The following is a 25,626-nucleotide window of genomic DNA, read 5'->3' on the forward strand; positions in this document are numbered from 1 at the left end:
GGAGCGGCGGAAAAGCGTAAGCGAATAGATCGCACCAGTTGATCAAAAGGGCATTCCCGCAGGACCCTGGGTGGGGATGCCAACTTGCATAAGACGGGCATTTCCGATTCTCTGGCGTAGCAAAGAGATCCAGATCTGGGTGACCCCATTGGCGGAACACATGATCCAGAGTCGGTTGGTGCAGTTCCCATTCGTGTGTTGAGGAAGTGGACCTGCTCAACGAGTCCGCCAGGAGGTTCGACACGCCTGGAAGGTGGACCGCTGTCAAGGTGATGTGAAGGCGCAGAGCCCAATCCCAGATTGACTGGGCCAAACGGGACAGAGGTGGAGACCTGGTCCCTCCTTGTTTGTTCACGTAGTGCATACTGGTGGTGTTGTCCGTTTGGATTAGCACTGACTCCCCGTGAACAACTGGGAGGAAGGACTTGAGCGCTAGAAAGATCGCCATCAATTCTAGCCTGTTGATATGCCACGTGCGCTGCGTCGGCGACCACTTGCCCTTGATGGAGAGGCCCTGGAGGTGAGCGCCCCACCCCTCCAAGGAGGCGTCCGTCGTCAGCGTAAGGTCTGGAGCATGATCGAGGAAGGACACACCCATTTCCAGATTCGCAGGCTGCGCCCACTAAAATAGGCTCCTTTTCATGCGGGCTGTGACGGCAACTAGGTCGTTGAAGGACCCGGAGACCTGACGCCACTGTAAGTCCAGTTCTTCCTGAATAGGACGGGTGCGCAACCTGCAATTTGGGATCAGTGCGATACAAGACGAAGCCATTCCCAAGAATGACTTTAACGTCCGAACAGAAACGGACTGTTTTTGTCGAATGAGTGAGACCAGACGAAGTATCTTCAGACGCCGCTCGTTTGAGACGAACGCTTTTGAGAGCTGCGTGTCTAGGATCGCCCCCAGGAAGGATCTGGTCTGCAGAGGTGCAAACTGTGACTTTTCGACGTTGATGGTCAACCCCAGAGATTGAAACACCTGCTGGCAAAGGTGCGTATCCCGACCCAGCTGATGGTGGCATTGAGACTTGAGAAGGCAATCGTCTAAATAGGGAAAGATCTGAACTCCTAGTAGACGCAGGTGAGCCACCACCGGGGCCAGTACCTTTGTGAATACACGAGGAGCTGAACGCAGTCCGCAGGGTAGAACTTTGAACTGAAAATGTATTGGTCCCACTTTGAAACGTAGGTACTGGCGATGTTGTTCGATTATTGGAACGTGAAAGTACGCGTCTTGAAGATCTATGGTGGTCATAAAATCCTCGCTGGATAGAAGACGCAGGACTTCCAGGAGCGTTAGCATACGGAATGTTTGAGACTTTAGGAACTGGTTGAGAGCCCTCAAATCCAGAATAGGACACCAATCCCCGTTCTTCTTGAGTATGAGGAAAAAACAAGATTAAAAACCCTTTCCTCTTAGATGTTTCGGGACCACTTCGACTGCCCCTTTTAACACAAGAAGACGCACCTGATGGTAAAGCTCCTCGAGATGTGGAGGAGGTGGGCCTCGAGGTGGGGTGCAAGGAGGAATCTCTGTGAACTCCAGGGAATGACCCCGTTTGACAATGTCCAAAACCCAGCGGTCCGAGGTGATCGAGGACCACTGGGAATAAAACAGAGAGATTCGTCCTCCAACAGTTTGAGAGTGGCAAGAGTCATTGACGTTTTTGATTTGCGCCACAATAGGACGACTTTCCTCTGTATGTCTTGGAGGGTTGTTGTCGAGACTGCTGATTGGGCGTGTAACGTTGGCCGCTCTGATTGTAGGAACGGTATTGCTGCCCACCTCGAAAGTTGGAAGAAGTGCTGCGTCCGCGCGCACCTCGAAAGGACTGCTTACGAAATTGTAGCGTGCCCAAGGACTTCGCCGTATCGGTGTCCTTCTTGATGGACTCAAGGACATCATCGTTATGGGATCCGAATAATGATTCTCCATCATATGGCATATCCAGTATTCTGGCTTGGACTTCCTGCCGGAAGGAGGTGGACTTCAGCCAGCCTTGCCGTCGGAGTGCCGCCGCACTTGGCAGGAGGCGGAAACCTGTGTTAGCCATATCAACTGCACAATCGATGATTTCTTCCGATGCCCTTTGACCATCGCGGAGAATCTGTAGTGCGCCAGCTTTGGAAGCATCAGGTATGAGTGCTATGTAATCTGCAATGTCTGACCACATCTGCCGGTCAAAACGTCCCAAAATGGCTAAGGCATTGGCTGCTCGGACAGACGTGGAGGCCATGGTTGAGAACTTGCGGCCAATTGCATCCAAGCGTCGACCCTCTCTGTCCGGAGGGGTTGTGATTTGGGACGCCGGATTCCGTGCTCTACGCTGTGCGGCCTGAGTCACGACAGAGTCCGGCTTGGGATGAGAAACCAGGCAAGCTGGAGAACCCGTTGGGGCCTTGTACTTCTTCTCAAGGCGCGGAATTTGAGCAGGTAAGGAGTTTGGAGCATTCATCAGTTTAATGCCCTCTTTCCAAACAAAATCGATAATAGGGATTGTGTGTACCTGCTTAAATGGTTTGTCCTTAAAGTCATAAAGAAAACAATCCTCCTCGCGTTGTGATCGTGGGAGTTTGAAACGCTGAGCCGCTTTATCCATTAAAAGATGGAAACTGGCAATATCTACTGGTGGAGACTCACTCGAGGAGCCAGGTTGAGGAGAGGGCGTCTGCGCCCAATAATCATCCCATTCGGCCATATCCTGGTCACCTGCCTCCTCATCCGTGTTGACTGGGACTTCACCGTCCTCACGTTCTGTGTTTGCCTCCTCATCATCCGCATCCCGCGGGTATATAGTGGTATGGATGCTTATAGATCTATGAACCTGTGAAGGTCCAGGTGGTACGATAGGCGGCAATGCAGGTGGAGGTAGTGCTACAGGTGCGGGAGATTGCGCAGGTGTAGTCTGCGGTGTCGCAGGAAAACGGCGATTATAATCGTCCAGCATATGTTGGAGATTAGAAATTAAGGACAAAGGAATGGTGGCCACAGGAGCTTGAGTGAATTGCTCCTCTTGTTGAAAGACTGATTCATTGTCATCACTAGAGTCTGTGTCTTGACATTTTATTATCAAATCAGAGGGGCTACGTGCTGCCCCAAAGGCGTCATCTTCATGCTCCGAATCTGTATCATGCTCCGATGTAGTTGCGAACATCGGAGAAGGTGGTTGAGGCTCTGGATCAGAGATCTGTTGGCAGGGTACTCTAGTGCGAGGATGTGAAGATCTTGCGGTCCTCAATGGTACTAACGGCAAAGATGCAAATGAAATCGGTGCCGCCGCCGACGGAGCTGTCGCCGTCATCGTCAACGAGGCTGATTTTGGTATCGTCAACGGTAATTTTGAAGAAACCTTTGTCGACGGAATGGCCGTCGACGGGGTCGTCGACGGTATCACCGTCGATCCACTGAAGATATAGTCGTCGACGGGGCCGTCGCCGACGGGGCCGTCGTCGATGCTGGTACTGACTCCGTAGACGGAGTCTTCGTCAATGGGCCTGTCTTCGTTGACGAGATCTTCTTCGTCGACGAGATCTTGGTCGACGGCGTCTTCGCCGACGAGACCTTAGTCGACGGTGTCGTCGACGACAACGATGTCTTCGGGCCTTTCGTCGACGATGATTCTCTCTTCTTCGTCGACGAGATGGGAATCGTCGACGGGACAGGTTTTGATGGCAACGAAACCCTCGTCGACGTCGAGGCTGTAGACGAAACCGTCGTCGACGATGAGAAAGCTGAAGTGGTAGTCAGCGTCGTTGTCGAAAAGGCAGGCAAAGCTGTTCTCGTAGTCGGAGCGCTCGTCGACGCTCCCGTCGACGGCGGAACTTTGAGAGGTGTGGAAACACCTCGAGGGGCAGCCAAAGACGCCTGAGAGCCAGGTCTCGTGTGTGTAGAGGTGGTAGGAGTGGCAGAAGACACCACAGGAGCCACAGACAAGGCCAACTTAGGTTTCTTGAGGAAAGGAGAAGGAACCTCCTGAACACTACCACGCTTAGACGCTGCTGAAGAGAAACCAGAATGAAAACTTTCTGCGTCGGACAGCACAGAGTCCTTGTCCTTAAGACGTTGCAGCCAAAGGAGAAGACGGCCTTCCCTGTCCTTCAGAGTTTTGGTAGAAAAGGTTCTACAAAACTTGCAGCTGCCAGCCTCATGATCCGGGTACAAACAATAAATACACTTCTGGTGGGAGTCCTTTTCAAAAAGGCGCAGCTTCCCACAAGAAGAGCAGGGTCTAAATAAGGACTTCTTACTTGACATGTTGAAGAATTTTCTGGAACTGAGGAATAGAGAAGAAAACTGAGCAAAGCTCAGGGAGACTCCCTTCACACGACGTGCGGTAGAAAATCTGAGGGCTTGAGCTTCTGAGGAGAAGGTTCTAGAGGGTGCTAGCGCCTGATTGGCTGCAGTTTAGACTAACATAATGACACTAATGTGTTACAAATGGGTTTTTTCTCTTTACCTTGCATTCCTATGTAGAAATCGTTTTTAGAGGATTTCAGTTGTATTTCCTTTCTTTTTCTTGTATTATGTTTATATATATATATATTTAGCATTATTGCTATTTTATTTACCGTGGGACTCCCACTTCGACGACAGGGAATATTCAAGCATGTGAATCTATGAAAGACACCCCTAATACTGGAGAATCATGTGAATACGCAGATTAGCAGTTTTGTATTTATATTCTCCATTTAGAAAGGGAATATTCAAAGTGAGTACCTCAGTGATTACAGCAGGTTTTCTCTTAATATTTGATCTGTTTATATTGTTGGATGTGCTCTATTTCAAAGCACTATAATACACACCAATGGACCTTAAACATATGAATGAATGCAACAATTTTACTAACTAAGCGGTTACTTTGTCCAAACAATAATCAAGAAAACGTTTCTTTAAAAAATCATTGTATAAGGCTGCAGTAGTAGTGGAAAAATGTGCTCGGTCCTCTCCCATCACTGCATGTGACAAGTGATCAAAGAGTGTATCTAAAAACAAGAATAGCATGGCCCGTTCTTGGCTAATCAACAATATCGATAAGGGTCCGAAATTGAGTCCGAGAACCATGTTGAAATAAAGAAAATATAGACATAGTAAGGAAACAACAAATGCTGTGGTGTATGGTACGAAAAATATATATAGAAAGGCACTCGCCTTTTTCCAAGATGAAGGAAAATGAAAAAGGGAGAGACGTAAATCTCATGTGAACAAAGTCCTAGTAGATAACCAGAATAAAAAATAAATACAAACACTGATTACCTCAAGCGACAATGCAAAATGTTGCAGTCCCGAGGTTGTGATACTCGTGATTACGAAGGGGGGACTAATGAGAATGTTAGGCAAATGTGTTACAAGACCAAGAGAGGGAAAGCCAAAAGAGCCCTAATTACCCAAGATAATGGTTCAAAACTCCAGGAAGAGGACACCAGGAGCCAAATGTAGACATCTCCAAGCCAACGGAGTTGATACTCCACTGCCTGGTGTGTAGTGTGAGCCTCTCCAAGCAAAAACAGCCCCAAATGGGGAGTGAATAAAAGAAAATCGGGTGCAGCACGATGAAAGCAGCATTATGATGGCAAAGTGAACAGTGAGTGGAAAGGAAAGAGACCGCTCGTTGGTTCCACATTTGGCCCAGTGGTGTGGAAATGAAAGCAGGACCAAAAAAGGGTGGGGTCCTGTATGTGTGGATAACAGGGTAGTAGAGAGAAAGGAAGGGCACAGAAGTCCTTAATGGAGCACCCATCATGGAGTGGTCGAGAGTTACAGACCAAACGTAGGGAGAGAACTGCTGTCCAGCACAGAAGTGCAAAAAGTGTAGGAGTGCAAAACGAAAGGTGATTATTGTGGATTCCTAGGGGATACAAAGGTGTAAAAATGAGAAAAGAAAAGCTCCAGCTTGCCGGTTTCACATTGATGCCAGTGGTGTGGAAATGAGACAAAAAAGTGAGCGGCGTCCTGGATGTGTGGATAACAGTGTAGTGGAAGGAAAGACAACACAAAGGCCCTAAAACAGAGTGTCTATGTTGGAATGGTCGAGAGTTAAAGAAAAACAACTAAAGAGGAATTCCCAGGGGATACAAAGGTGTCAAAAAGTGTAAGAATGCAAAATAGAAAAAAAGCAAAAATGTGACGTTCACGTTTGAATGACAGAAAAGGAAGGTGCTAGGCATGGTGCGATTACAATGAAAAAGGACCAGTACAGACTACATCAGAAGGACATTGCTAGTGATACCATGTAGTTACATTAATTCGCAGTTTACGTTCAGTGAAATCTGGCAGTCCCAACAAAGAGACCACTAGTGTTCCTGTTTTCATTCTAGAGTCATAGTGTATCCCAAAGTCTATATCAAAAGTGTCCATTCCTCTTGCCGGTCCAAGTCAGTTCTCATTGTGTCCATTTTCATTATCCATCTGAGTTCCTCTTTATTGAGAAGATGCTCCATGTTGTCCCATTTTGACAGGGTCTCAAGAAAGCAGATGGCTTGCTTCCTCGGATCATTCTCACAATGTCCTTGTTCGATGTAGTGTTCCAGTGGTCCATCGCAATATGATCCCACAGAGCAGCCTACAGCATTGTTGACATACACTAATCTTTCTCTTTTGAGTTGTCTGTCCTATGTAGAGTTTATTGCATGGGCAGGTTATACCATACACAACATTGCTAGTATTGCAGTTAGAGAAATCTTTCTGTGGCTGTCCAGTGTCTTCATCTGTAAAAGGTTTTAGATTCAAGGCGGAGTGGCAAGTGGCACTGAAGATATTTGAAGTTATCAATTAAGGGTAGTACATCCCAATGTTCAGTCAGTGTACCTGGCGCTTTGACTGAGCAGTTGCCACCCTGACCTAATGATCTTTAAGATTCTAGTCTCTCTTATAGTAAAACAATGGTATTTCTAGGGTAAGATCACCTGCTGACCTTTTCCATTGTTTCTTAACACAGCTCACAACAAAATCGGATACAGATGAAAAAGTGGTAACACACACTGCTCTTTTCAGCGTCTGTTCTCTGTTTTATGGTGTCAGCAAAATATCGCGAGGGCAGTGCCAGGTGCACCAAGCGTCTAGGTTACCTTCAGGATATCAATTTATCTAAAAAGATTTCAGCTCCCTAAAAAAGTCCCTTTTCTGGTATCAATTTCTTCGAATACTTAAAAGTTGTAAATGAGTGAATCTCGTAATGAGCATGGGTGGTAACTAGAGTATTCTAACTGTGTGATTCAGTGGATTTGCATTATAAAGTGGTATATAGTCTGTTGCTGTGGATGTTAACAAAGGCAAGTAAGACAGGGATTTCGTGGTGAAGCTCAAGCCATTACAGTTTATATTGAGCTATTGTTGGAACAAGATGAGTATATCTTGAGACCCTTTCTGAATCGAAAAGATATCAACTATGTATCTCTTCCATATTACAATGTGTTGTCTGAACAGGTAGGATGGTGTCCAAATAATAAAGGACTCAAATTATCCATACGCAAGATGACAAATTATGGGGTGAAAATGGCCCCCATGGAAGAGCCCTTGATTTGCAAAAAGAAATTCTGGCCAGATTTGAAGAAACTTTTAGTCAATGCCAGATTTATTAAATCAGTAATGGTAGAGGTCAGCACCTGATGTGGTCTAGGTCTGGCATTAAGCAAGTTACATAGGACAGTAATCCCGTCAGACTGAGGTATATCTGTATGGAGATTCAATATCAAATGAAGTCAGCAGCCAGTCAGTTGGAGAGATTAGCATGTCTTCAATGACATTATTAAAACCCATAGCAACATGAATTCAGTGGTGTGAAAGGTTTAATGAAAAAATCAACATATTTACGATACTTACTAATTGGTTAAAATAATTGAGCAATCGGTCTACCCGGAAGAGCATCAGTTTTCTTGTGTACCTTGAGTACCTTGGGTAAGGCATATATAAGAGGTGTGCTTGGATTCTGAACATTTAAGAAAAGTAATTCATTTTCGCTTGGATACCCTTTTTCTCTTGCGTCTGATGTTAACCTCCTAATCTCTGCTTTAATCTCTGTGGTAGGTTTCCTGTCAAGTTTGATATAATGTTCTGTGTTATCAAGCAGGCGATATATTTCATATTTGTAGGATTTCCTATCTTGTAAGACTATACCACCCCCTTGTCTGCAAGCTTGATTATGAGTGATGTGCCATGTTTAAGTGTTTCTGGTGCTGAGTGTTCTTGTCTCGTAACATTGTCAGGTGTAAAGCCCATAATCTGTTGTAAGGTTTGGATTTCCTTCAAAACAAGTTTCTTAAAGGTGATTATTTCGGCAGCAATGCTACTGATTGAAGGGGAGAAAGTAAATGGTGGGTGGAGAGTTCCTATCTATTTGATTGTTCATCTCACTATCTCCAAGGAATGCTCGGGTCTAATTTTTCAACAAAATTACAAATCATCAGTCTGTAGATCTAGGTAATTAACTCTCTCTGTGGGAACAAATGAGACCTTGCTCCTGAGTAAGGAAATGGTGTCTGATGAGAGAGTATGTGCTGAGAAATTGAAGGTAGGGATTCAGTGAGACCTCCTCCCAAAAAAACAGTCCTGGTTTTTCTGATTTGAGGAACCACTGGTTACTTCCCCTGGGTCAGAGTTATCCTCTGAGCTCTCTGACAAAGTTAAAATCTTTTGTTGCCCACTGTAACATCTCCAAGGTTAATTAGGGTCTATGTTCTATTGGCATAATAGTTGTCTCTCAAATAAAGGTAAGCCATCTCTACACTAAAATTCAATAATTCCTATTTTAATTTGGTTGTTTTTTTCTCTAGTTCTATATAATGTATTCGTGTATAGTTTTTTCAACCTTTTCTAGAGTAGCCTTAGCATCTGAGATTATGTCAGATTCCCTTATCTCTAGGCCTGGGTGGTAAATTCCGTTCTGCTTGCGTAATTTGCGTAAATCTGCGTAATTTTGTGTTCCGCAGAGAATTCGGAATTGCCAAAAATTACGCGATCTGCAGCTTCGCTGAATTTTTGCTTGTTCGCGCTTTCAAAATGTGTGTTCACGAAATATTTCTCTCTGAGCATGCAAACAGCGTTCGCGAACAGGAAAAAAGCACCGCGAACTGGCGGAACAAGCAATTCCGTGTGTTCGCAGAACTTTTGCATGCTCACAGAGTTTTTTTACCATTTCGTGGAGCTTTGCGTAGGGCGATTATGCAAATTCTGCCCACTTTTCTAGCTCTGAGATTTCCTCAAGACGTGTCTTGAAATATTCAAGAGTCATAGTGATGTCAAGAACCATCCAGTGATACCAATATGATTAAATCACTGTTTGTAGTTTTTTACCATCCGAGAGAGGTCCTGGAACATTTCTTACATGAAGACCGAATGGTATGACATCAGATTATAATTTCTCTTTCATCATTTCAATCATTAACTGTAGATGTATATATCTTTCTTGATATTTTTCTAATTTGTCAGGGAGGTCTGTGGGGGTGTGTGGAAGAATTGGTTGTGTTGTTAGAGAATAATGATGGTCCTTTCAGAATCTTCTGAATTTAGTCTTCAGAATAAGTTGGAGTGAGATCTGACATAGTGTATGCACCTTACACTAAAAGGAATGAGGAGAAGAAAAGAAAAAAACACAAATGAAAACACTCACTGGCCAGCCATATAATTTGCTCCAAATGAAACCAGAGATCTCGGGTTCAAGGACCTAGTCAAAGGAAAAGGCTTCCAATCAATTTGATCAGAGATGGCCGTCAGGAAAGAAAAAATTATTTCTTGAGTCCCCTCACTCACCAGGGTTTCCCCACAGTGACATGCTTCATCATTGGGGCCATCCCAGTTCTCTACGAACTGGGGCGTGCGGCGACTTGCGGAAAATACGTAGGAGCACTTTAAATGGAAGACTATGTGTAGTGCAAAGTGTGGTGGAGTGGGTTAAGGTGATTAAAAATACCTTGCTAGTGGGCTGAAATACTTTATTATTGCTCCTAGGTTGGTATATCTAAAAGAGGGTGTTACACAGAGAAAACTAACTATGATGGGTTAGAAGTTCAGTGTAAGATCAACATGTTTCGAGCCTACCCCTAGCTCTTCATCAGGGCCACACAGGGACCAGCCCTGTGTTTGCCACTCCTATTAAACCTAAATGTGGAAATAAAGTATTAAATTAACAAAAACACTGCAACCAATAAAGCATGCATGGTTGTACATACGATCACTATGTCACGTAGTATGTTTAATTGTGAGCAGAACTGTGCTTCATGGACTCGCGGGTCGGTGTTTCCCTGAGAAATTATTTCAAGGTAGGAAAACCCGCATCCGGACACCCACTCGTCTCCCCATCGGACCGCATCTTCCATATAATTTGCCTCATAAACTGTTTACCCAGAAAAACCTATTCAACACCTATTTTCAGGAACTACAGTAAATCTCTTGAACAACAATGCATAAATACTAGATTCCAAGCCATGCTCTGCATTTTCCTAATTTCTGTTGGATAAGCTTCCTTATATACATTTCCCTTTCTCTAATTTAGGTCTCCTCTGGTGCACTTAGAAATGCAGGATGCACTTATGGAAGATGTGCAGTTTGGGCCCTATTTTTTATCAGTGACATATACATGGACTATACATGGACTATACATCACCCATTCTTCAAATCTTCCAGAGTAATGTAATATAATTCAGTGACACAAACATACCATTTGACATTATGGATATTCCTTCTACCTCAAAACACGTACATGAAGGCATCAGATTGAATTTGAACTAGCTTTTCTTCCGGAAACACCTTACAACCCATTTGTTCCAACTACATCTACCAAATTAATGAAGCTGATTTTATGCACCCCTGCCCATTGTTCTACTTTCATCACCCTGTTCAATGTTAAACAATTTGTCACTCTACCTCTATTCTTTATTACATTACATTTTATCTTTGTTACTTTCAATGTAAAGTGCTCAGTTGCCTGTGTGACTCAGTCAATACTATATAAATAACATAAATGAATAAACACAGACATACAGTGGAGGTGACATAAATTTCAATTATGATACCGAAGCAAAAAAGTAAACGTCTTCATTAGCTTTGTCTAGTGGCTCTAAGGAAGACTGCTTCAAACAAGTATGGCAGAGGCGGCTCCTCCATTATGGTGAAGGAGCATCACCCCCCTTACTGAAAGCCAGCAGAGGCATAGGGCAAACATAAAATGATAATAAAACATTTTTATTATTTTATTTTTGCACTGCAGGCTGCGAGGGAGAGGTGTGGCCTCCCATTTTGACGCTGCAGCACCAGGGAGGGGGTGGGGAGTGGTGGGCACTGCAAAATGCTCATGACGGTGTGGACGGCCCTTTGAGGTTGGCCCTTTGGGGCCGGCCAATCTGTCATGCACACTTACCATTTCTCCACCTAGCAGTGTTGTACAGCTGGGTGGAGAAACCAACACAGGCTCCCACAGGCCAACGGGAAGCACTCAGGCCAATCCCAACACTGCTCACATGCTAGGAATAGCATTCACAGCATGTGAACAGCACTGGGATCGGGAGCTGAGAGCCTGCACAGTGTGCACCATGCTCCTGGCAAGGATGCGAGGATCGGAAGCAAGGCAGTGGCCGTCGCAGTAGGTACATTTTATTTTTTGTTTATACTTCTTTGTTTGTTTGTTTTTTGTGTTTACCTCCCCCTCACCACTCCGTACTATGAGTGGCCGGAGTAGGGTAAACAATTTGTATCTTACCTTAGATTCCCCTCCACCGAGCACGTTGACCATAACTTCCATCACAGTTTCATGCATTCCCAAGGCCCTCATAAGATTAGGATGCTGGTAAAACACCTTGTTGTTCATGATGTCACTTGAGGGAAAAAGGGAGAGAAAGTGTTTACGAAGTCTGTTTGGATGGTCTGAACACATAATGCAACTTATCATTACACTCTATTGTTGCACACAATAATGTCAGAATGTGTTATTCTAAATGGAGCACTACAATGGATTCTTGCAAACATCAACTGTTAGAAAATTCCGCTCCTGTTTCCCTAGATATACGTTTTGAATCGTTTATGGAAGCTGAGAAAGTCATTTACACAATTTGAATTACTTTCAATTGTTTTGAACATATAAAGATACTATTAACAATATGAGTGTCAATGAATATATAACTTTTTAAACCATTAACTCAAATAGCCATTTCTCTAAAGAAAAAAGGACAGTTGAAGCAAGAAACAATGATATTAAACAAAGTTAAGAATACCCTTCCAAAATGCAGAAACACGCTAAATTATTACACTTTATGTGCCAAATGTACAAAAAAGGCTGCAAATCTGGTAGTTGTTGTGCGCCTTTTACTGTACTTATGTCCTTTTGCAATTTACAAAAATTTCTTTTTTTTTTTTTTTCCTTTTTGTGTCCTCATATTCGCCCTTGGTGACCATATAGTGACGAAGAGAAATAGGAGATGACTGAGACACTGGCCCAGGTTTACTGGGGGGGATTTAGATGGTACCAACCGGAGTATCCCGCAATGCCACGCATCACAACATTATCCTCATCTGATGGCACCGACAGGGTTGGCTAACTGCTATATACAACCCATATCATAACCAAAATTGTTTGAATAGGGTATGTATAGCCAAATGGGAACAAGAAAGATGATCCTTCCAAGCAGCACAATCATAGGACATGGGGAAAAAAAAAAAAAAAAAAAAAAACCATGATGTTCTGGCCTATGTTTACCAATTCAAAGTAGCCAAAATCTCCTCTTATGTTGGTTACCTACTCTAGCCAAATCTAGTTTGGACATCTGTAACATAGCTGCACGCCAGTCGGTGAAAAGAGGAGGTGTCTTGTCTTTCCACCGTTTACAAATTTCTCTTCTAGCCAATAAGCAGCTGTAGAAGACCAGTTTTTTACTTATGCCTTCAAGCTCAGGTATAATACCAAAGAAAACTAAGGTAGGGCAAGGACTAACTCGTAAACCTATTGCTGATGAGAGGGAAGCACAGATATCTTTCCAAAATGATGTTATATATGGACACTCAAAGAACATATGTATGTCTGATGCTGCTACGAGACCACATCTAGAGCATGCAACCTGAGCATTATTGGGGAACTTTGATAAACGTAGTGGAGAGTAGTACGCTCTATGGAGTGTAAACAAGTGGTTGCGACGGAGCCAGGATGGTTTCACAATCTCCCCCAGAATCTTAAATGATTTGAACCACAAGCCCTCGATATCGGAGCTAGTGATATGTGTTCCCCAGAGGGAGTGGGGGAGCAGGAATTCGCCGTCGATCTCGTCTAGTATAAGGTTGTACCAGAATGTTATCTCTTTTTTAAAGGGAGGCTTGTCCATCAGATATGTGACTAGATTGTTGTCAGCACCTAATTTGAACCTACCCTTGCCTTGACTATAAGCTTGGGACCAACTCTGGATTTGTAGATATTTAAAGCGAGAAAAACGAGTTCCTATTGTTGAGCTCAGGGTATCCCATGAGAGTAAAACTCCATCATCAAACAGGTCCCCCCAAAATGAGAGCCCGGCCACTCTAAGTGGGAGTGCTAGGCTGTCCAAAAGCCAAGACGGTCCGCCTGGTGAGTCCCATAATGGGGCCCGACTAAAATAAAAGTCTAGTTTGAGTGTACGTCTTAGATTAGCCCATGTTCTGGCAAGATCCTTCAAAACCTTTAACTTGACCTTCTTGAAGTACTTAGGATCCCCGAATTTTAACAAGAAGTTCGTCTGCCCAATTTTTTCCCCCTTAAGAAGCGCAACGAATAATTTTCCGCTCCCTACATTATTAGGGGTCTTTAAAAGCATCCTAATGTGAGAAAGTTGGAAAGCCCAACCATATAACTGAAGGTCCGGTGCTGCAAGGCCCCCTTTTTCTCGACGCCATTTTATCTTCTTCCAAGATAACCTGGGCGTACGACTGTTCCAAATAAATCTATTTAATTCAGTTTGGAGTTTGGCAATCAAAAATGGATCCAAAAAAAGAGGGATGGTATTAAACAAAAACATAATCTTGGGTAAAATGGTCATTTTAACCAAATTGGATCTACCTATCAGGGAAATAGGCAGAGCTGACCATAATCTCAACGATCTTCGAGCTTCCTTCGCCACCTGCGCAAAATTTAGAGAGGCGATCTTATTAATATCCGTATCGATATTTAACCCGAGATACCTAAGGGTGGAACTAGGCTGTAACCCTACAACCGGTGCAGGATCATTCCAAACCATGATGTCGGTTTTGGATGCATTCACTTCGTAACCGGATATTGCCCCAAACTCTTCTGCAATAGATATAACAGTAGGGAATGCTGAACTCAAGTCTGATGAAAAAATAAGGACATCATCTGCATATAGTGCGACTTTCCGCTCCCATCCCTCAAAGATAAAAGGTTTTATATTAATATTATCCCGTATTAATTGGGCGAAAGGCTCGATATATAAATCAAGCAGAAGTGGTGAGAGGGGACACCCCTGACGGGTTCCTCGTGTAATGCCAAAAGGCTCAGTAAGTTCCCCGTTAACCAATAGTGAAGCAGAAGGGTTTTTGTTTAATAGTTTTACTGCTCGTCTAAAATTGTCTCCCAAGTTGATCTTTTTTAACACTTCTTCTAAATACACCCAGTTTACCCTGTCAAAGGCTTTGGTGGCATCAAGAGTGAAAACTGCTAAAGGAAGTGATGCTGAAGTAGCCATATCTATTGCGCCAATGAGGTCATAAGTCAGTTCATACAATTGCCTCCCTTTTACAAAGCCCTTCTGATCGATATGCAAGATGTTATTTGCTATACCACTCAATCTATTCGCAAGCACGGCTGCAAATTTACAAAAATTTCATGATGTGTGCCTGAAAAGCTGCATCTGTCCCTGGTCACATGGCATACTTATTTACTTATGCATAAATTACACTAACAGGGAATACAACTATGTGTGAAGAAAAGCATTTGCCAGTGCAAGGAATCCTTTTAAGAATACAGTGCGCTCGTAAATCAAGCCATTTGCATCTGTAAATGAGATTAACATGTGAAACGGCTTTGTGAATTGTGTCCAGGGTATGTTGAACATGGGACAAATATTTATCTAGAGGGTGATTTCAAAGGCCAATCTGTACCTTCATTCACATCATGCCTTTGTGATACTGTGTATAGTGATTTTTAGAACAATGCCCATCTGGCAGGACAGGAGTGGGGGCAGGTGGTACTTTGTTTGTACTTTCTCTATATGTTCCCCAACTGCACCGTTTCTAGAAAGTTTACACAAAAGAAAAACAAAGCTATACTTGATAAAACCTTGTGTCTTCCTTTACTAATAGGGGTGGCTGGATATTTGATCTAATAAAAGTGGTGTACCTGAAATGAACAGCATTTCAAAACTTAACATAGTTAAAACATATAGAAGATATCTGCTAAGATCCAAACCTAGTTTCTTAAAGTAGTACATTTGTATTATGTAACACCACTAAACCGTGGCAAAAATATTGAGAAAACTGATAAAAATGTCTAAACATGTCCAATATAGGCCAAAGGGACCAATAGTTAACGTACACATTAAGGGAAGTTAATACCCATCAGTGGAAAACAGTAGCAATGTCAGAAAAACATTTAGGTGCCATTAGTGGTCTTTGTAGCATAACTGAGAGAAAAAGACAAGCTGGCTGATGTTTCAAAGAGATCAAACTATTTAATATTCAAGGAAGGCTTCCCATGGGAAAAAGTCGCCACTCAAACAATTGTCACGTTAGGCAGTATTGCACAAAGTTGCCAGAGTATTAAAAGGGTTGACGGTGTAGCTGTACTGAAGATTACTGTGCCTAGAGAAAGGAGCAGAATGTGAGGAGGGAATCTCAGCTATCAAAGCATGATATGCAGTCATTGGTTACTCTGGATAATGCATACCAGCCCCCACGAAATCTACACAAGACTAGTTTGGTAGTTTGCAGCTGTCTCTGACCCTAGGGTTATCTCTTAGGAGTCAGTCCTAATTTACAGACAAAAATGGCCTTCATAGGGGCATACTATATCTGGTCCCCCACCTCTAGGATAGGAAAAGTGTCCCTCCCCACTGCAGAAGTGTGTGTTTCATAAGCACCCCCCTTAATACTACCCAGGGACCATGTGCATCCTCAAGGCTACCACACTGGTACAAACCCACTTGCCTATGTCACCTCCCACAACATAGCTGAGCACCAGGTCTTGTGGTACTCTCCCCTCTACCATGGACACTGACTGTACACTGCCACCATTGCTGCTTGCTTGGCTCTGATATCCAGCTCCCTCAGGCTTCTTTTACGTGGCAGTCTCTTCTCGTACAGAGCCAGCTTCTCCTCCATTGTAAGCTTGGCTAGTGCAACATGAACTCCCTCTCAGCCTTTCTCTCTGCTATCTCTTCACGGAACGGCTGTGGGAGGACACACTGCTCCTTGCTTTGGCATGGGGCTTCTCTCATGTAGGCAAGTTGTCCTCCTCCTCTGGAAGCTGAATTTCAGGGTCTAGGGCCAAACCCTCCTCCTCTATGTCCACATCATACTCCTCCTCTGGTTTGGCATCCTCTGGCTCCTCTGGGGTGGACTGCATCCTCTTGACCACCTGATAGGTATGGAGGTTTATCTGAAGGTCCACATCGTGGCTCTCTTTCCTGCATGCAACCCCCCTATCCATGCAGAGCTTTTGCAGATCAGCCTTGCTGAGGTCATAAATCTTGAGTAGCTCCATCTCCATTATAGCAAAAAGAAGGTGAGGCATACTTAAATTTGGAAAAGGGAGGAAAAATAACCAATAAAAAAATAAGCAGAATTTAAAAAGGGGTCAAATCTGGTGTAAACGTATTTATCCTGGATTTCAGTGTTACACTAATCACTTCATGGAACTGTAGACACACAAGTACTGGATCCCACCACTGTTCACCAATGTGAGAAATTGGGTTGTCGGTTGAGGGGATGAAGCCCTACTCAAGCAAAAACCACAATCCTTGTCAGGGTGAGCCACAAAAAGTCACTAAATTTACCTGTACTTACTGCTGTAGTAGCTTGACACAAAAGCAGTCAGGCTTAACTTAGAGGCAATGTGCAAAGTATTTATGCAGCATGTAAACAATAATAAAGTGAAAACACTAAGCAAAAAAAATCCCACACCAATTTAGCTAGAGTACATTTAAATAAATGATTAGACACCAAAACAGAAAACAATCGAACAAATAAAAATTGAGTTATTAATTTTTAAAAGTTGAAAGTGAAAAATAGCGCCTTGAAGATCTAAGCGCCAACAGCGAAAATCTACTCACATTAGGCCGCAGCAAAGTGTCAAACCGCATTGGAGTGCAGTTCGGGTATCAGAAGTGGATTGGGCTGGGTTCCACTTACCCCTGGACGTAGAAGAATTTTGAGAGAAACATGTCTGAGAATGTAAAGATCAGTGAGGCAAGGCAGCCGGCGGTGTCCGAGTAGGAGGCATTGCATTGTTGATTGAAGATTTCCACTTTCTGGCTTAGCCTCATTCCAAAAATCTCCAGCAGGTTGAGACTGAAGGTGGTCGCTTACGAGGGCACCATGAGCACGGATCCCCCTTCTGTGAGTTGCCACAGTATAGGATTTGAGGTTGTAGGGAAGAACTTAGCGGGTGCTGCAACAAAGTCAGGCTGACCAGCAGTGCACCTTGGGCAGATCGGCAAGCAGGTAGGTTGCGATCTCCTCTCTGATCTCAGAGCACTTTTTTAAAGAATGCTCTCTAAGTCCCAAGCTTTGGATTTAGACTATCTGGGCACCTATAACACCACTTCCAGAGGTCAAAGACTGGAGGGGCACCACTTGGAGGGCAAGGATTGACTCAGTCTGGAGCCTTTTCTGACCCTCATGCTCTGATCCGGAGGCCAGCCAACTAGTCCTTTGAGTCACTCTGGAAGTCTTGGGTTGAAGCAGGAAAGCAGGTCTCAAGCGGCAGGGCAGTCCTCTGAGGGTACAAGGCAGATTTCAGACAGCAGGGCAGTCCTCTTGGTGAAGCAGGTCAGTCCTCTGACATATACAGCAGGCCACAGGAGGCATGGTAGCCCTCTGAGAGTCGTTCCGCATGTCCATAAAGAAACTGAAGAGTGGGTCTGAGGGTCCTATTTTTACACCTGATGCCAGCTTTGAAGTGGTAGATACTGCTGGAGTTTTCTTACACAGAAATGTCTGGAATTCCCTGCCTCCTTGCTTTGGTCAAGTCTGTCTGCAGTCACATTAGATTAATGTGAAATTCTTTGTGTGTGAGCTGAGGAAGTGTCTTTGAAGTGCAAGTAGGGCTGTGCACAGCTCCACCCCCATCCTGCCTTGAATGGCCCATCCAGCCAACATCAACATACAGTCCCTCTATTGTGTGGCTGTCTGGGAGGAATACACAAAGGCCAACTGCATCTAGTCATGAGACCCCTGAAACAGACTGCAAGCACCAATGGTTAGGACGAGTAAATGCCAACTTTCAGAACTGTGACATAATATCTGACTTTAACACCTTGGCTGCTCACGATATTTTTCCCCTGTGCTGGAGGGCAATAAGGATGGGTGTGGTCATGACGAGCTCAGCTCGTCATGAGCACACGAGCACTGTGCCTCATGACGAGCTCAGCTCGTCATAAGCACAGAAGGGGTTAACATTAAAGAGGATTTTAAATTGCAATTCCTTAGACACCAAACATGACACTTCTATCTGCTTCCAAACAACCATTGTCACATATTAAATGCAATAGGCTAACCCAATGTTATCCTATGGGATAGATAGTCCTCACAACAGTGGAAAACAAATGTAGGTGTTTTTCACCACAAGGACATGTTAAAAGTTCTTGTCCAACATTTTAATTACACTGCACTCTGCCCTATGGCTGTTTAAGGCCTACCTTAGGGGTGACTAATATGCAAAAAAGGGAGTTTATGACTTGGCAAAGGGTTTACTTTGCCAAGTAGAACTTGTAGCTTTAAAACTGCATGCAAGCTGCAATGGCAGTCATGAAAGAAATTTTAATGGGCTACTTAAGTGGGTGGCACAATACGTGCTGCAGGCCCATTAGTAGCATTCCATTTACCAGCCCTGGATATATGGTATACCACTTAATACTGAACTTATAAGTAAATTAAATATGTCAATCGGGTGCAAACCAATTTTACCATGCTTTAGAGAGTGATCACAAGCACTTAAGCACTGGTTAGCCGTGATAAAGTATGCTGAGTCCAAAAATTCAACAAAAACTGGTTAGGAAAACATGAGGGTTAAGGCAAATTGTTGGAGGATGAGCCTGCAGAAAGGGCTAAGTCAGAAAGCCAACAAAAAAGGATTCATAAAACAGAAGGGGTGACAAAATGTTTGGGGTGACATCACTGCAGCATCGTCTAACGCAGCACCACCGACATTCAGGCTGCGCGCCATCTACTCGCACTGTGTGAAAGAAGAAAACAAGTTACTTACCTGTAACTGTGGTTCTCCAGTATTGGAAGCTTTCATAGATTCACATACCTGAATCATTTCCCTGTCGTCGAGATGGGAGTCTCAGGTACATAAAAAGCAATGCTCAGTAGTATAGCCAACTGAAAAGAGGCTTAGGCCCATTTCTCTTTTGCAACCCATAACCTTTGTTATGTAAAAAAGGACCAAACATTTACCTTAGCCAATCAGAGCTCCTCACCCTCTAGGACCCTCCTGAGAGAACCTTCTTCCCCTCAGATTTTCGGGCACTTGTGCTATAACACCCTTTGTGCCTAATACGAGGTGAGCCTCTCAGGGGAGGAGGGTGGGCGTATGTGAATCTATGAAAGCTTCCAATACTGGAGAACTACAGTTACAGGTAAGTAATTGTTTTCTTACTCCAGTATTGGAGCTTTCATAGATTCACATACCTGAATCAGAATAGCGAGCAGTAAAACATAGCACATTTTGTTTTGCCACCTACTTCTCCCAAATAGGTAACACATGATCTTCTCTCAGAGCAGTAGCTATATATAAATATGCATAGACAAATTATTCATAAATTATATACCAGACAGCATACAACAATAAAATGTGCTTCTCTTACCAACAAAGGAAGGAGGGATGACAAAGAAGGCTCACCGTTACTGGAAAAGGTTCCTCAGTACACCTTGTCCCACTGCTACATCGCCTCTTGCATGAGCGTCTAGGCAGTATTGTCTGGTAAAGGTATGCGTACTCCTCCAGGTAGCCGCCCTGCAGATGTCCCGAATGAAAACGCCTGAAAACAGAGCAGTAGAGGTTGACACCGCTCTTGATGAATGTGCACGAACACGTGCACCCAACAGCTTCCCCGCCGCCTGATGACAGAATTGAATGGCGTTTGAAATCCATCGTGCAATTCCCCGTTTTGACAGCGGGAACCCTTTCCTAGGGGTACTAAAAGCCACAAACAATTGTGTAGATTTTCTGAAAGATCTTGTTCTTTGCAAATAAAATTTCAGACAACGCTGAACATCCAGAGTGTGGAGAGTCCTCTCTGCAGCTGTAGATTGTTGAGGAAAGAATCTTTTAAGGATCAATGGCTCATTTAAGTGGAAATCTGTTGGTACTTTCGGAAAGAATTTCGGATTTGTTCTGAGCATCTACCTGTCCTCCCTGAATTTCAGAAAGGGTTCTTGCGTTGTAAGTGCCTGTATCTCTCCCACTCTCATGGCTGATGTTAGAGCTATTAATAGAGCCACTTTCCAGGATAGGAATTTTAGATCAGTTCTGTGAATTGGCTCAAATGGTGGTTTCATCAATTGTGATAAAACAATGTTCAGCTGCCATAGTGGAGGTGGAGGCCTGATAGGTGGGTAAGCTCTAAACAACCCCTTCATGAATTGTTTTACAATCCTTTCCGACCACAGAGATGGACCTGATGAGTTTCTCCTGTATCTAGAGATCGCCTCTAGATGCACTTTAATTGAGGCATGGGCCAAACCTGACTTTGCCAGCCGTAGTAAATATGGGAGGATCAGATGTGTCTCTGCCCGCAGAGGATGTAAGTCGTTCTCCTGACACCACAAGCAGAATCTTTTCCATTTCATCTTATATGTTTTATTAGTGCTTTCAGCCCTTGCTTTTGCCAGGATCTCTCTGCATTCTGCCGGAATGTTTAAGTGATGAAATTCTCTGTATTCAGGAGCAAGGCCGCTAATTGCAGTGATGTCGGGTCTGTATGCCGCACCTGTCCCTGAGTCATAGTCAACTGTGCTGGTATTGGCTGTAGACGTATTGGTTCTGTTTCTGATAAAAGGAGCAGTTCCGTGAACCAGTGTTGACTGGGCCACCAAGGGGCTATCAGTATCATCCTGCACGGTTCCTTCTTCATCTTTGTGAGCACTCACGGCAGAAGGTGAATCAGCGGAAAAGCGTAGGCAAAGACACCTGACCATGCCATCGAAAACGCATTCGCCCACAATCCCCGTCGGTGATGCCAGCTTGCACAGAATTGGCATTTCTTGTTCTGGGCTGTGGCAAACAGATCCACTGTTGGCATTCCCCATGTACCAAAGATTTTCAGTAGTATGTCCTGATTGAGTACCCGCTCGTGACAGGTAGTCTTCTGCCTGCTGAGAGTGTCCGATGTCGTGTTTTGCTCCCCTGGAAGAAGTATGGCTTTTAGAGTTACTTTGTGACTTATAGCCCATTCCATATCTTCTGAGCTTCTCTCAACAGGGAGAATGATATTGTGCCCCCCTGTTTGTCTATATAGTGCATCCCGGTCGTGTTGTCTGTCTGCACTAACACCGATCTTCCTTCTACTCTTGGCAGGAAGGCTAACAATGCCAAACCTATTGTCCTCAATTCCAATAGGTTTATGTGAAGGTGTTGTTCCTGTTGTTTCCATCTGCTGCTGACCTGTAAGTCCTGGAGGACTGCTCCCCATCCTTACAGAGAGGCATCCGTGGTAACCACTAATGGAGCTGGTTCGGTAAGGAAGGAAAGACCCACCGAGATGTTGCTTCTGTGAATCCACCACGTTACCGCCTGCAACATCGGTTGCGTGACGTTGATTTTGTCCTCGAAGGATCCCTTTGCTTGGCACCACTGTAGATCTAACGCCTCTTGTAATGGACGCATTCTCAATCGACAAAGGGGAATGGGTGGTATGCATGAAGACATTGTCCCCAGAAGCGATTTGTACTTTCAGACTGAAAGACACTTTCTTCTCCTGAACTCCTTGGCCAGAGATACGAGTCCCAATTGTCTTTCTATGGATGGGAATGCCTTGTTCTGTGACGTGTCTAGGATTGCACCTAAAAACGTGATCCTTCTGGATGGTTGGAGAGACGATTTTTCTACATTTAAAGTCAGACCCAGATCTTCAAACAACTCCATGCATGCCGAAGTTGAAGCTTGAGCCGCTTTCTCCAATGGTGCCTTTATCAACCAATCGTCTAGGTATGGGAATATTTGGTGTTTTTGTATTCGGAGATAAGCTGCCGTCGGCGCCAGACATTTTGTAAAAATTCTCGGGGCAGACTTGAGGCCGACTGTAGCACTCTGAACTGGTAATGGTCCCTGCCCACTGTAAATCAAAGATACTTTCTGTGGGAAGGATGGATGGGGATATAAAAATATGCATCCTGTAAATCTAGGGAGGTCATTTGATCACCTGGGTTTAAGAGTAGCAGAATATCTTGGAGGGTCACCATTCTGAATGACTGTTTTTTGAGGTAGGCATTTAGAGACCTTAGGTCCAGGATCGGACTCCACTTGAGAGCATTCATCCGGATCAAGAAGAAACGGGAATAAAATCCTTTTCCTCTTTGGGAGTTCGGTATCGGTTCTATTGCACCATTCTAGAGTATGTCCGAATCTTAATATGTGGAGGACCCATTTGTCCGATGTTATCCTTTGCCACTGATGTAAATAGTGAGTTATTCTCCCACCCAGGGGAACATTTGGAGGGGTACGAGCATAAGAATCCGGACACCGAAGGTTGTCATTGTCTTTTATTGCTGCCTTTACCTGGACGACCTCCTCGTCCTCTGGGAGCGGATTTAGAGTAGCTTCAGACTGTCTCTGTCCGTATTGCTGCCGGTAGTGCTGTGATGAGGTATAATAGGAGGTGTATCTCCCTTGTTGGTATCCACCTCTATAAGATGGTTGTCCTCTTCCTCAGGCGCCTCGAAAGGGCACCTTCCGATATTGCAACGTACCCAAGACCTTTGCCGTACCCGTGTCCTTCTTATTACTTTGAAGGGTTTCATCTACCAGACGCCCAAACAAATCCTCCCTGTCAAATGGCAGATCCAGAATCTTATTTTGGACCTCCGGTCTAAAGGCAGTGGCCCTCAGGCAACCCTGGCGCCGTAAAACTGCTGCTCCTCCTAGGGAGCGAAAGGCTGTGGTAGCGATCTCCATGGCAGAGTCGATGACTTTGGCGGAAGTCCTCTCACCTTCTTGCAGAACCTTCCTCGCCTCCTGTTTACTGTCTTCCGGAAGGAGGTCAACATATGGTGCTATATCGCACCACATCTGCCTGTCATATCTGCCCAGTATGGCAAGGGCATTAGCTGCTCTGACTAGGAGAGCCGACATCGAGGAGAATCTTTTTCCTGCGTTGTCCAAACGCCGTCCCTCCCTGTCCGGAGGTGCAGAAATAGGCGCTGACGGGTTCTTTGACTTTTGTTGCGCTGCCTGCGAAATTATAGAGTATGGTTTAGGATGGCTGGTGTGTCCGAGGGCGCCTTATACTTTTTATCCAACCTAGCGAGCACAGGTGTAACTGTCGCTGGGGTTGTCATCACCTGCAAGCTTTCTTTCCATACATGGTCGATGATTGGTATGGATCTGACTGATTTATGATAAGGCTCCTTAAAGTCATAAAGAAAGCCTTCTGCCTGAGTTGTCTTCAGAGGCAGCTGAAATCTTTTTGCAGCTCTCTCCATCAAGTTGTGAAATCCACCAATATCCACTGGTGGAGAATCCGCTGGCTGTTGTGTGGGTAATGCCGGAGATGGGATTAGATAGTCATCCCATTCTTTGTGGGGCTCCGTTAGCTCCCCTTCTTCATGATAGTCCTCATCCGTGGTAACCGGATCCTGGTGATGTTGAACCTAAGGTGTTTGTGGAGTAGTGTCCAGTAATGATTCTCTGCTGCAGACTGGAGTAGCTGGAATTGAATGGGGGCATGAAGGAGGAACTTCCTGAGGGACTAATGACAGAGGAAACCTCTTCCTATAATCTGCCAACATGAACTGTAAGTCCATCATTATGGAGGATGACATAGCGACCATCTCTTCCTGAGGTCCTTGTTGGTAATGATGCTGTGAGAGGCTGTGATATTCTTCATAACCCTCTTCATCCTCATCCTCTTGACATTTCACGTGGAGTTGTGATGGGCTACTGGCATACCCAAAGGGCCCCTCATCCTCCTCTTCATTCAACTCTTCCTCTTCCTAAAGGTGCGATGGAACTAGAGGAGTAATCTTGCTCGGGGAAGTCACTGCTGGTGTAATCTTCTTCCTTTGTTTTTCTGGAGTTTCTCTCATCGACGAGCCCGTCCACGAGATCGCCATCGACACTACTGTCGACGATGTTGTCGTCGTCGTCGACACTGCACCAGAACCATTCCTCGCCGACGACATAGTAATCGTCGTCGACATTGCCGTCGACGACCCCGTCGTCATCACCGTCGTCATCACTGCTGTCGTCGATGTCGTCGTCGATATTACCGGCGTCGACGCTCCCGTCGACGCTGACGCCGTCAACACTATACCAATCAACGGCAGCTTCTGTACCTCTCTGGTCGTCGCCATAGACGATGATTTCTTCGTCTACACTCTCGTCGACGATCCCGTCGACAATGCAGATTTTTTGCTTTTCTCCTCAGGAATACTGGAGGATGGTTTCCTGAAGGATTCTTGGACCAAAGGTGGGGTCTTTGAAGGTTCAGAAGAGGCTCTCTTGGAATCTTTCTCTTTAGAAATGTGTCCTTTGCTCTCCTTTTCTTTTGGCTGAGGAGATTTTGAAGGACTACGCCCTGAAGACCCATGAGTGGTCTTTTGTAGGGCCTTCTCAGGACGTTCCTCTGAGGAGTGAGCCTGAGGAGATCTTGTTCTTTTTTTAGATGTAGTGGAGGACTCCTGGTCAATATCACTAGAGAGCACCTACTTTCTGGCCTTGATTTTCTGAAGCCATATCAAAAGGCGTCCCTCACGATCTCTAAAGGTCTTGCTAGAGAAAGTGCGACATACCTTGCAGTCCTTGGCTTGGTGGTCCGGATAAAGACAATAAATGCAGTCTTCATGTGGGTCATCAGTGTAGAGTCTCTTCTTAGAGCAGGTGGCACGTGCTCTAAAAGACCATTCTTCTCTTTCCCAGACATTCTACAGAATGTAGATGAGAACAGGTCACAATAATCTCAAATCCAAGAGAAAAAAGATGAAAATCAAGTTCCTATAAAGCTGAATATCCAGAGTTTGAGCAGGGCTCAAAGGATACTCCCTTGCACAACGTACCGGTAGAAAATCGGAGGGGCAGAAGATTCTCTCAGGAGGGTTCTAGAGGGTGAGGAGAAAGTATGGGCCGAAAATTCGTTCCGCTCGCGGAATATGTGGATTTTCTGCAATTCCGCGATTCTCGCGAAATCGCAGAAAAATCAGCGAGCGGGACGAATTTTCCATGAAGCACTTACAGGGTTACAGCAGCAGGTGCCCAAGTTGAAGCTAATTTCTTTGTAACCATT

At 44.6% G+C, this 25,626-nt stretch overlaps 1 protein-coding gene across 1 annotated transcript in view; it reads right to left on the reverse strand.

The window, feature by feature from the left end:
• The window catches only part of RYR2 (ryanodine receptor 2), a 3,071,198-nt gene that overhangs the window by 1,835,461 nt on the left and 1,210,111 nt on the right, over positions 1-25,626 (reverse strand). Inside the window, exon 38 of the mRNA XM_078648003.1 lies at positions 11,691-11,805. Within this exon, the coding sequence (XP_078504129.1) occupies positions 11,691-11,805 (115 nt within the window). The remainder of the gene's footprint in view (positions 1-11,690; positions 11,806-25,626) is intronic.

The sequence above is a fragment of the Lissotriton helveticus genome, chromosome 6 (genome assembly GCF_964261635.1).
Source record: "Lissotriton helveticus chromosome 6, aLisHel1.1, whole genome shotgun sequence".
In the NCBI taxonomy this organism is placed as follows: domain Eukaryota; kingdom Metazoa; phylum Chordata; class Amphibia; order Caudata; family Salamandridae; genus Lissotriton; species Lissotriton helveticus.